Source organism: Thyridium curvatum, assembly GCF_004353045.1.
Source record: "Thyridium curvatum strain D216 chromosome Unknown NODE_109_length_111707_cov_65.997051, whole genome shotgun sequence".
In the NCBI taxonomy this organism is placed as follows: domain Eukaryota; kingdom Fungi; phylum Ascomycota; class Sordariomycetes; order Thyridiales; family Thyridiaceae; genus Thyridium; species Thyridium curvatum.
In genome coordinates, this window is record NW_022156864.1 from 38,016 (window position 1) to 50,156 (window position 12,141).

The 12,141-nt window shown below is 51.3% G+C and overlaps 3 protein-coding genes across 3 annotated transcripts; 2 read left to right on the top strand and 1 right to left on the bottom strand.

The window, feature by feature from the left end:
• Positions 1 to 57: 57 nt before the first annotated feature.
• Positions 58 to 1,812, top strand: E0L32_011527 (uncharacterized protein; the record flags this gene model as incomplete). The annotated part of the gene is made up of 1 exon (XM_031134266.1): positions 58 to 1,812. One exon carries the CDS (start codon positions 58 to 60, stop codon positions 1,810 to 1,812), a length of 1,755 nt encoding a protein of 584 aa, XP_031000489.1.
• Positions 1,813 to 3,161: 1,349 nt separating this feature from the next.
• Positions 3,162 to 4,797, top strand: E0L32_011528 (uncharacterized protein; the record flags this gene model as incomplete). The annotated part of the gene is made up of 3 exons (XM_031134267.1): positions 3,162 to 3,410; positions 3,536 to 4,048; positions 4,129 to 4,797. The coding sequence occupies 3 exons, from the start codon at positions 3,162 to 3,164 to the stop codon at positions 4,795 to 4,797; spliced, it is 1,431 nt and encodes a 476-aa protein (XP_031000490.1).
• Positions 4,798 to 5,253: 456 nt separating this feature from the next.
• E0L32_011529 (uncharacterized protein) lies at positions 5,254 to 12,079 on the bottom strand (the record flags this gene model as incomplete). The annotated part of the gene is made up of 4 exons (XM_031134268.1): positions 5,254 to 5,319; positions 5,387 to 11,401; positions 11,457 to 11,736; positions 11,793 to 12,079. 4 exons carry the CDS (start codon positions 12,077 to 12,079, stop codon positions 5,254 to 5,256), a joined length of 6,648 nt encoding a protein of 2,215 aa, XP_031000491.1.
• Between the last annotated feature and the right edge of the window lie 62 nt (positions 12,080 to 12,141).

A 12,141-nucleotide genomic window follows, 5' to 3' on the forward strand; every position in this document is an offset into this window, starting at 1 on the left:
CAGTTCAGTTACAGCTGGTGCCAGACACATCATCATTCATTGTCCAGCTCTTTACACATGGATTCCATGCTGGCAGACTGGCCTATGTCGAACTCCGACCTCCCTTCATGTACATCTACTACGCTTGGGGGGATGCCAGAACGACAACTGGAACAGGAAGGGCCGCCAAGATCGCAGATGGAGCGCTCGACCTATCGCTCACGCAAGAAGCTTAGAGAGAGCTGCAACAACTGTGCAATCTCGAAGGTCAAATGCACTAAGGAGCATCCCCAATGCCAACGGTGTGAGGATCGGGAGATGCAATGTCACTACAGCCCGACGCGCCGCACTGGCAAGCGCCGTGCCTGGAGTCAGACCTTACCGGCACCCAACAAAGTGATCGACACACCCACGTTGGCCAATGCATCGATGCACAGTCCGCCAGGTGGGAAGGGATATTCCGATTACCAGAATCTGGTCTTTGACCATAGCTTCGGTTTGGGTGTCCACTTCTCCTCAGAATTGGAGAGTTCTCTTGTTGAGAAATCTGGAGCCTTTGATGGAAATCTCCAGGTTGACCTCTTCCAAGACACATTGGATCCGGGCCTCTTCAACCATCCCAATCCTTCAGATCCTCGAGTGGCTCTCGAGATGGTTCCCTCTAATAGCATGCATTTGGTTGTGGATCCAAAATATGAAGACCAGTACCAAAGCCTGGTATTCAATCTCTCGCCACCGGTGTCTCGGGAACATGACATGTCAAGTCATCCAGGAGCATCAATATTTGACCACACAACCGACATCCACGGTGCAGCTGTCGGAAACTATTACTCCACGTTGCAAAATAGGCATTCTTTTGATGACAACAAGAAAGAGTCTCTGGCAGACGAACAATCACTGCATTGCCTCGGGCGTTGCCTTGAAATTCTGCGCATGCTACACGACCCGCCGACGAATTGCGCTCGGACATCTTCTGTCGCATCATCATCATCAAGTAGCCTGGCCATGGAGGCCACTTCTTCACTCCTAGCTACAGTGGAAACGTCCGAGGAGCTGCCAACATCCAGATCAGCGAAGACACCAGCGACCCCGGCGACCCCGGAAAAGCCGCCCTCTGCTGCATCACAGCCTTCACAGACAAAATCTGGTTTCCCAAGGACCATTGAGCAGGTCTTAGCAATCAACAAACAGACTCTCGCTGCTGTGGAAGGAATGCTTGGCTGTCCTTGTTCGTTGAATATACAGGTTGCCCTGCTCATGACAACCATCGTATCCAAGATCCTGTGCTGGTACGGTGCAGCGGCCCGAGCGGTGCCAGACGAGCCACAGGATAAAACAAGAAACTGCTCTGCCACCCCAACTGCTGGCCGGGGTACATCTAACATGAGCATGTCTCTGGTCACATCGCCAATGCCCAACTCCGGTGTCGGCAGAAGAAGCAGCCCTCTGCTTGATTCCACCCCAGACGCTGTCTCGGTGTCGGCCATGAGCGCTGTGGGTAGATATCCTCTGAACAACGAGCACGGCCCAAAGATGTATGCTCAGCTTGTCTTGAGCGAACTGCACCTTGTTTTGCGACTGGTAAAGAAGATAGTGGCACGCTTTCGTGATGTCCGCGAAGATGGTGTAGAGGCTATCGGTGGCAACGATCGGGTAGCCGATAGTTTAACCGGGGTACCTCGAGGTTCCGGCGCAGGGAAGCCTCCAACTGCTGGGCCGACCAATCAGACAGCAAACCCTGCTACGCCTGTTCTCATCCAGATGGAACAGTTCCTACAAAACCAACTGAGGGCCATTGCCAGAGACACGACTCAAATGCTCATTTCCAGCTAGGAAGCTTCAGCAGCAATGCACAGTGAGAGATCTTTCTTTACCACATTTAGATTACATCACCATATACAAATGGCCATGTGTTTACTTCTATGTATCATAAACTTTTCTACCAATCATTCATCCTGATCAGATTAAGATGATTAACATGTAGTATCCTCGGCACAAGTTCATGTCCATTCCCCATAGTTTGAATTCAACACAGCCCAGCCATCTTTTTGAAGCCTTCAGGTCCTAGCAAGGGTCTATAGTATCGATGGAGGTATGAAGTATCTAGGTGATAGATAGCGCGTCAGCAAACTGACGCCAATCGCCTGCACTTTTAGACAAGTCTATCTGGTTCTAGACCTTACTTTTGTTGGGTAGAACATGGTAACAGTCTGGAATGCAACCCAACCATGCGGCTTATTGAGTGCGAAACCTGTTGCAAGAAAGGTGGCTCCCTCAATTATACTGTCAGAAAGAAAAGGTCACTCTTCGACATATGGGGGCTCTGCAGGGTTTCGGAGTTATGCGGTCAGCTTGCATATCTTTGCACTGTGCGCGGAAGATCATGCGCATTGAGGTACAGGCAAATGCGCTACGGTATCTACCATGCGGCATCCCGCAAGCTTGGCTTCTTAACTTAGCCAATGGGAATATTTATCGCACGCCCTCCCTAATGCTGGAGACGGTTAAGACCGCCAAGCCGTCGGAGTCCGTCTGTCCTAAGAGGCTAGCTGCCAGGCGTTGGAGGCGTCCTCTTGCACGCAACTGCCGTGCCACTCGTCTGCATGCTTACCGAAGAATCGGTCTAACATTTCCGCGTCTAATAAAACAGCTGTTTCTCGCGGATGGCTTCGCTGTCCGATCGCTAGCCGGAAGAGCCGTTGCCGTTCTCCAAACCGATCACATACGGCACGCTCATGATCACTCAAATCTTGTCCCCACAGTTCCAAGGCACCCCATTTGCTCTCCGTGGGTATCTGCCGGCGAGGAAGCAATAGTCAGAACCGATGGTATTTCGGCCGGGTCGTCCCTGCATGTGCTCTCTGAACACTCTCGGGGAGCGTAACTGCTGCGGTTGGTTCTGGCTAAGCCAGCTTTCTGCACATGCTCACCGCATCCCGTATTGTTGTATTTCCTCTGCCAATACACATGTAATTATGACGGCTAGGTTGCAATCACCACAATCCTAATACAACCTGACACGAGACGGATGACAAGGGAGCTGCGTAAGGTCAAAAAGGACGCAGTCCGTCCATCTGGTCAATTTGGTCTCACCAAGATCCCTTGTGGCAACATCAAGTCGAATACACTATCTCAGAGACTGTGTAGTCTATGTTGATGGTGGATATCCCTACTTGAATAATATGTGCCCAATTCCCCCACTTGAGTCCTACGCGCAGGACATATGTGCCGCGGCCAAATTGATTGACGCTTACTGTCTTTCTTCTGGCTTGCCATATCCCTCTTTCGGCTCAGACGCTCCTGAAGTCACTCTACCAGCCACGGCCCCCCTCCACGTCCTGAAGGCCCGTCAAAAGTTGGTGTCTTCAGCTTTCAAGATCCAGCAGCTGGCCACAGAACCGCGCGAGTTTGTCCCACAGCTTGCCATCAATGTACGTAAAGTACCCTGTCACGTATCAGTCGAGTAGTAGGCTTCTTCCTGCGAGTGTTTCATGGCACAGATTTGTTGCTCACAGACCTCGCTGTGCACTTGCTAACAAATTCATCCAATCTGTAGTTTCAAAACTTTGCCTGCATTCATTGGCTATGCCACTTTCGGGTTTTGTCGTTCATTCCCCTTCATGGGCCTGTTGCGTATGCCGAAGTGTCCACCATCGCCTCAGTTCCGCTCAGTCAGCTAAAGCGCATTGCACGTATGGCAATGCTGCATGGCTTTCTCCGCGAGCCGAGCCCCGGTCAGGTAGCCCACACGCCTATGTCGGCACTCTTGGTTACCAATCCGGGAATGCTCGATTGGGCTCTTTTCATGGCTGAGGCTACAGCGAAAGGAGCCGCGCGGCTGGTTGATGCAACCGAAAAGTGGGGTGCCACTGAATCCAAGACTGAAACGGCATTCAATCTGGCTTGCGAGACGGACATGCCTTTCTTCGATTATCTGGCCCAGGAGCCTGATCTACGGAAGAAATTTGCTACATACATGAAGAACGTAACATCAAGCGAAGGAACCAAGATCGACCATCTCCTGAACGGGTTCGATTGGGCTGGTCTTGGAAGTGGAACAGTTGTGGATGTAAGTTACAAGCGGAATATCAGACATTGTGGACTACGGGGGGATGTTTGGAGACCTGGACTGACAATTGGCACTTGCAGGTAGGCGGTTCCAATTGTCACGCCTCTTTAGCCCTTGCGAATGCGTTTCCCCAACTGCACGTTGTGGTGCAAGACCTGCCCGAGACCATCGCAATGGCCGACAATTGTTTGGCCAACGCGACGGCTTCTGTGAGAAATCGCATTTCATGCCAGGCCCATGACTTTTTCCAGCCTCAACCAGTAAATGGCGCTGACGTATATCTCTTGAGGATGATCCTCCACGATTGGGCTGATGCCGAGGCGACCCAGATCCTGAAAAACTTGCTTCCCGCTCTCGCTGCCAACGCATCATCGCGTCTACTCATCATGGATACGGTTTTACCAATACCTGAGGAGCAGGAAGATCCAATCGTGGAGGCTATGCTGCGTGTAAGAGACTTGACTATGTTGCAGACATTCAATAGCTCGGAGCGCGAACTTTCTGACTGGCAGCACCTCCTGGAGGAAGCCAGCCTAAAAGAGGATGCATCAGGTGGACAATTCATTCTACACGGCGTCAGAAGACCATTCGGTAGCAACATGAGTATCCTGGAAGTTGGAGTACTACAGATAGCCAGCACTAACGCTTCATCGATCGATATGGCACCGAATGGCTACGGTGGTGCCATCAGCCCTGACGGCACACCCCTTAGTGTTTCCCTTGCGGACACGACGATGGAAACTTTTTAGTATCTTCAGAGATCTTTTGTGGTGGCTCACTGAAATAGTTGAGACAACTACGTGGTGGCCTTCTCCGTGCGTGAATCGGGCCATATCTTAGAAAAGCGGCTTTAGATATGATGGTCACAATACAATGTCGAGTCTGTATTCGGGCAAACCTTATGTGAACCTTCTGTGAGACCCATCAATGAAATACTCGTGTTCTTTGTCTTATGATTCGATATTTTTATCTGGATGTGCTTTCAAGTTGTTTTAAGTTGTATTTCGGCAGCTATGAGAGAAGCAAATGGTGGGATACGAGATGTTTTATGGCACTAGCAATTTTCTCAAGACAGCTAGCTCTAAGCCCTCTAGCAAGTAAGTTCAGTGGCGAAAAGAAATCTGACGCGAGGAAATACTATCATCTTGGCTCCGTAGCCCATTTTCCCCGATAGCCGAAACATATGCATACACTCGTTACAGAGACTAGGTTTTGGTCCGGGCCATACATTCATCAATAAACTGGCCAACTTGTTGTATGAATGGTTTTTGCTAACAACCGCATGTTAGTATCAGTCAGAATGTCCACTGAAAGTGCTCTGTCCCACGGTGAACTTACCATCATAGAGAAGTGGTTAGCGTCCTCAATCACGGTCGTGCGGATCTTTGCACCTGGGAGCATCGTCTCCCAGCCGGCAGGTCCGAAGTCGGTGCGTGGTTCGATAAGGAAATGGATGCCTTTTGACTTGCCTCGTGTGACCCGAGAGAGCAAGGACTCATCCGCGTTCTTCAGTACTGACTCGCCAGCCCATACAATTGAGACTTCAGGCATGTTGCTAGATGGCATGTCTATTGGCGGAAATGTGCATCCATGGAGGACCTCCACCGAAGCGTTGAAATGAGGGATCAGCCAACTTGGGGTTTCCTCGCCTGAGGAGCCCATTGAGTAGCCGAAAAGCCCGAGGGAGTCACAGTACTCATAAAACTCAACCGGGAGTTTATCCATCACGCGGGGGACAGGCGAATCAAGAATAATCAAGCTCCGCACTTCTTGCCCTGCCGCAAGCAGTCGCTGGGTGGCCAGGAAAGCAAAAATGCCCCCACTGGACCAGCCACCAAGGTAGTATGGTCCCTTCGGTTGTCGGGTTCGCAGCTCGGCCATGTAACTTGCCATGAGATCCTCAATGTTGCATCTCAAGTTCTCCGGGTCGCGCGCATACGGGCAGTTGAAACCGATGATGGCGGTACTACTTGTCAGGCGCGGTAATGGCTCGTACGAAGAGGATGACCCCCCACCATCAGGGAACAGGAAAAGCGTCTTCACTGTATGGGTCGGCAGCCCTTGCAAAATGACTGAGGTCGCTGGACGACAGTAGGCAGATGGCCGGGACTGAGCTATAATCTCACTGAAATCTGCATCTGACCCGCCTGTGTCCGGTGTGCTGGACCCTGAGTCCTCGTATCCGGTTTCCTTTTCAGTCCGTGATTCTGGTGTATCGGAGTGGAAGGTTGCTGGGTTTTCAGGCAGGAGGAAGTCCCGTAGGTGTTTTACCGTAGGCAAATCCAAGAAGAGCGAAAACTCGAGATCAAGATCAAGACCAAGTTCCTCTCGAAAGCGGCTGGTTATGACCATGGACAGAAGCGAATCAACGCCAATCTCTTGGAAGTTCGTATCGTCAGTGAGGTCATTGACAGAAAGGCCGCTTTCTTCGGCAATAATACCCAGAGAGTTGAAGAAGACATCTTGCGAAATGGCACCATCAACGTATGTAGTAGCCGGTATAGCCGCTTTGGGCTCGGGGACTTCTACATGCTCAACGATGACCGGCGGATCTCCAACTGCTGAGTCCTCAGGCCCAAGAACCTGGATTGAGTCGTCGTCGGAGGTCAAGTCTTCAGGCCCCTCAATGAAGTCCCTTAAACGTTTGACAGTTGGCAAATCAAGGAATAAGGAGAACTCCAGATCCAGATCCAATCCAAGCTCTTCGCGAAATCGACTCGTGATGACCATCGATAGCAACGAGTCAACTCCAATATCGGAAAATACAGAGTCATCAGTAAGGTCAAATGCGCTAATACCAGTCTCTTCAGAGATGATGTTAAGTGCCGGTTCCATCATTGATGATTTACTCGATGTCTTCTTCGATCCTTTTGGAATTATTTCAACGACGGTGACCTCCCCCTCTGGTTTGGTCTTGACTCCCAACACGCTATGGCTTTCGACCAGCCTTGGTTGATTCGATGTTTTGGTCGCATCGTCGCAAGGCTTAGCGCGTTCCGCTTTGAGATTGGACATAGCAGGTCCTGCTCTATTCCCAAGAGTCTCTGGGCCGATGCTCTTCATGCCTGTTTGCTTGGTTGGATCTGAAGCTTGTAGAACCATGTGGAAGACCTTCCTGGATATCCAGCGTAGGGAGACGTTCTCGAAGAAGCCGACAACCTTGTCGCCGTCCATCATGATAGTGTCGCCCTCCCAAAGAGACAGGTCTGTCTTGCTTTGTGCCATCTTGACGTAGGTGGTGTACGCCTTATCAGGTACAAGCTCCTCGAAAATCTGTAACGACTTCCACCCGTGGTTAACATAGACTTCAGAGTCCAGATCGGTTGTTTCTTTGGCATTCATTACGAAGCCTGCCGTCTGTGTCATGACGTCGATGTAAGCCGGATGAGTGCTGAAGATGCCCTTGCTCTGTACTTGGCCAAAGCTACAAGTGCTACAAGCCTCAAGCGTACTGCTATCAAGGATGACTTCGTCAATGGCCTTGTAGTCAGGGTGAAAAGATGCCAGGCAACTGATCATCTTGTAGCCGTATGTTTGGTTGAGGCGAAGAGATGCACCCGTGGAAATGCCATCCCGTAAATGCTGTATACGCGCAAGCACTTCTGGCACCCGTCTCTGGAACTCTGCTCGCCTTTTATCATCGGTGAAGCGCAGAAGACACTCTCCGTGCTCAGTTGTCACCTTCCCGTTCTTGTCGATACTGCGAAAGTGAAGACGAGCTGTATTTGCTGTCCAGTCAACGGAAGCAGATGTGTGCATGATCTGAGACCCTTTGGAATGAGGGATCATGGCTTTCTCGACAGCAAGCTCTGATACATCAACGAGCATTTGTGACATGGTAGGCTGAAATCGACTCAAAATGTATTTACCGAGGGATAGGCCAATTTCTGCGTAGACAGAAGGGGTAGTCAATGGAATTTTGTTGACCATATGGCCCTTCGCGATGCTGTTCAAATCCTCGCGGGAGAAGTCGGTCTCAACCACCAATGTTGCCTGGGATCCCGTTGAAGATTCCTCGACGAGTTTGTGGATGGTTGTGCACTCGACGGTGGGCATGGTCGGAAGTCTGGGGGCATTCGGGTCTGGTGCGCCTTTTAGAATGCACCAATCGTTTTCATATGGAATCCAGTACTCTTTCAGATCCCAGTTATATGCCGGCAGTTGGAGGACTACCTGAGACTCTTTGAAGTCCTTGTGGTACTCTTGCCAACGAAAGTCGATACTCTGAGTGTACAGAGTCTGCATAGCAGCTGTGATATTCTGCCACATGTCCTTGCTCTTCTGCAAAGTGACCAAGGTTGTCCAACTCTGTCCCAGTGTGGCCTTCACCATGCCAGACACCACCGGATTGGGACCAATCTCCATGAAGGCCGACTTCTCGTTGAAGATATTCTGATTCTGGCCTGCTAGAAGGGCCTCGTAAATGTTGACTGTCTCTCTGCAGTGTCGTGCAAGATATTTGGGCCCAATAACATTGGACTCGATCACAACTTCCCCGAGAAGGGGCGACATGATTGGGAGGCTAGGCTTGTGGAATGTAACAGCTCCACAGAGAGCCTCAAAATCACCAAGGATAGAGAACACTTGCGAGGTGTGAAAGGCGTATGGTGTCTCCAGAATCGTGTTTTTGACACCTTCGGCGGCAAACCTCTCTTGCATGGCCATGACCTGCTGCACGGGGCCTCCAAGTACAATATCTGCAGGTCCGTTGATACACGCCACCTGAAATTTGACACCTGAGAGAATGTCCTGTATGCGCAGCATGGAAGCTTTGACAGCTATCATTGCATGTGTGCCAACCCTGCACTGCTCCTGGAGAAGCTCAGCCCTGCTGCCGACAAGATAGATTGTATCCGAGTCCGAGAGCACATTAGCAATGTTCAATGCGGCATACTCGCCAAGGCTATGCCCAACAACAGCCTTGGGTATAATACCCCAAGACATCCAGAGGCGTGCCAGAGCGATCTGTAAACAACAGATGGCTAATTGAAGGACCTGGGGGCTGAAGTTCCCCTCGTCGCCCTCTTGTGCCGTATACACGTGCTGGAAGGATGAAAACCCTTGACCTCGTGCTATCTGGTCAAAACGCCTGATGTCGGTGCGAAACTTGGAGAACGTCTCATACAGCTGGCGGCCCATGCCCAGATACTGAGATCCCTGCCCTGTGAAAGTAAAGATGATCTTTGGAGGAGCTTTGATGCGAGTGAGACCCTCGCCCCGTGCAATTGCAGACTCTAGATTCGCTCGAATCTCTTCGACAGTACTGCCACGGACCATTACACGGTGCATATGATGAAGCCTCCGTGCGGTAGTGGTGTAACAGAGCCTGGCCAGGGTGAAAGCCTCATTCTTGTCTCGGACGGCGCTGATGTATTTGAGCATGGACTGCAGATTCCCCTTCAAAGACTTGGCAGACTTGGCAGAGATTGCCAATAAGTATGAAGTCGCCGGGTCTGGATCTTTGCCGTCGCCCAGTGACCGTTCTGGGGCATCCTCTAGCAACAGCGCAGTATTGCCGCCTGCGGCACTAAAGTTGTTGATGAGTACCTTCCGTTGTCGTTGTCTATTGCGCGTCCATGGTGTTTCCTTCAGAGCAATGTGTACGTTGCGCTGAGCTAGATCCAGCGGGTAGTTGTGGTTGATCTTGGTCTTGATGCCACAATGCGGTGGTATCTTGCCTTTTTCAAACATGAGCAGCACTTTGGCGACGCTCGTAACTCCAGACACACCCTCACCGTGTCCGATGTTGGCTTTCGCAGCCCCGAGAAATAGAGGAGAGTCCTGGCGGCGTGCCTTGGGCGAGCTCGGATCTGGTCCAAACACACTCAAGACTGACTCCATTTCCACAGCGTCTCCGACTTGAGTGCCCGTGCCGTGCATCTCAATGTAGTTGAGCTCATTGGCCTCTGTCCCTGTTGCGTTTAGCAACTTGTCAAACAGGACTTCCTGAGTTGGAGCGTGTGGGCGGGTGATCGAGTCGGATTCGGCGGAGTGATTGGTCGCGGTGCCCTTGATAACAGCAAGAATTGGGTCATTATCTTCTAGCGCATCCTCCAGACGCTTGATTATGACAGTGACGACTCCTTCACCACGACAGTATCCGTCTGCTCCATCATCGAAAGTCTTGCAGTTGCCAGTCTTGGAGAGGAAGAACCCACGATCCAGACCCGTATGGCCGTCGGGGTTGTTGATCAGATTGGTGCCACCACATACGGCCGTGTCAATATCTCCTCGCCAGAGGGCGTTGCAGGCCAAGTGCATGGCTGCGAGACTTGATGAGCATGCCGTATCGACGCTGTAGCTTGGGCCGCAGAACTCGAAACAGAAGTTGATACGGCCTGGGATGAAAGCCCTGTTCCCACCTACGATAAAATGGGTATCGATACACTGAGATGTGTTGGTCTCCATGTAGTCGTTGCTTGTGACACCGTGATAGACGCCGATGCGATCGGTTTTGGTCGAAGGAGTGGTTCCCGGCACGATACCAGCTCGCTCCATTGCCTCGTATGTTGTCATCAGCGCTATCCGCTGGGCCGGGTCAACTTGTGGTGCCTCTTTAGGTGAAATGCTAAAGAATCGAGCATCAAAGTAGGCGGCGTCTGGAATGAAGCAGCCCCACTGCACCTCCCCGGTATTCTTCTTGCCATCGGTCGACATGTGCGTGTCGATATTGTACCTTTCACTCGGCACCCGACGCACGGTGTCCGTGCCATTTCTCAGGATCTCCCAGAACTCATCCGGATCCTTAGCATCCGGAAAGCGACCAGAAAACCCCACGATAGCTAGCTTTGACAGATCGGGTCTTCCAGACATATTGATCTGCGTGTGAGGCGTATCTCTGTCGAAGTAGGAGATTTCCACGTTTGAGAATGTGGGGACGCCATTTTCACCATGACCTCGGAGAACTTGGTGGAGGGTTTGGTCCATAGCGGTCATAATGGGAACAAGTTCGATCTCCGATATACCCAGTGACTTCAGGTGTTGTGGGAACTCTTCATTGATATTATCCCATCGAAGGGCAACCATGAGGATATCCTGTAGACACAATTCCACCTGGGTCCGAAAATCAGTGGCTGGCATGAGTCTTCCTGTCACTGGTGAAATCATGGGTATCTGCGAGCGATATGTTGTTGCCCATGGCTCCTGTGGGGTCGCTTCGAGAATCTGATCGATGTCCTCGGAGGTGAAGAGATGTCCGGCATGTCCAGGAACTCGGACAGGTATTTCAACCGGTCTGACGCCTTTGAAAATACCGAATTGACGAAGTTTGCTGATAACATTTGGTGGGCCACTGACGGCAGTGCCGTTTGGAAGATAGGCACTGATCCAAGGAGCGGACTGGGGCGGGTAGCCCTAGAAATTGAAGTCAGTATGGCTTCGACCAGACTTGAAGGGTCATATTATGTACCACCGAGAACTCCTTCAGCGCTGCTCCCACACTTCCAGAGTCAAGGCCTGGGAAGATGAGCGACCATGAAGCTGAGCATTTCGGTTCTATGCGGTGCGAAACTTCTACTACTAGCAGGCCGAGTCGAAAGGCGATCGACACGGACTGAACCGCAACGGGAATCAGATCGGTGATTGACTTGCATGAAGCCACAGCAGCCGCAGCTAAAGCACCGGTGCAGAGCCCAAGCAGGTGTGTTTGGTCAGGAAGTGGATAGGCGACTCCAGGTCTCCCAAGCTCGCTATCAGCAGTTATTAGTCACTTGTCTTTGGAGAGGGTGAATTCAATCGTTCATACCGGATGAAGCTTCCTAGCTGGTATATTGTCGCCAAGGCTGTCTGAAATGCGGGACTCAGCACGCCTTCCTTCTGTCTGGCGAGGATATCTGCGATATTGTGGAATCTTGGTAGAACCTCGCGCTCGGAGAGTGGCAAACGCCCAGTCTCGGTGCGAATCACATCGAAACATTTCTCAAGGAAGGATGTCAAGAGAGGGTCGCCTTTCGCGCTCAGAAGCGCCCGAATCTTCGTGGTTGTCTCTTGGGACTGATCCCCGAACAGGAAGATCCGATTTTTCAGCGACATGGCTGCAACGATAGGTTTCAGTCACTTGACGAGGTGTCGGTGGTTTCGATGCCACTTGTGTC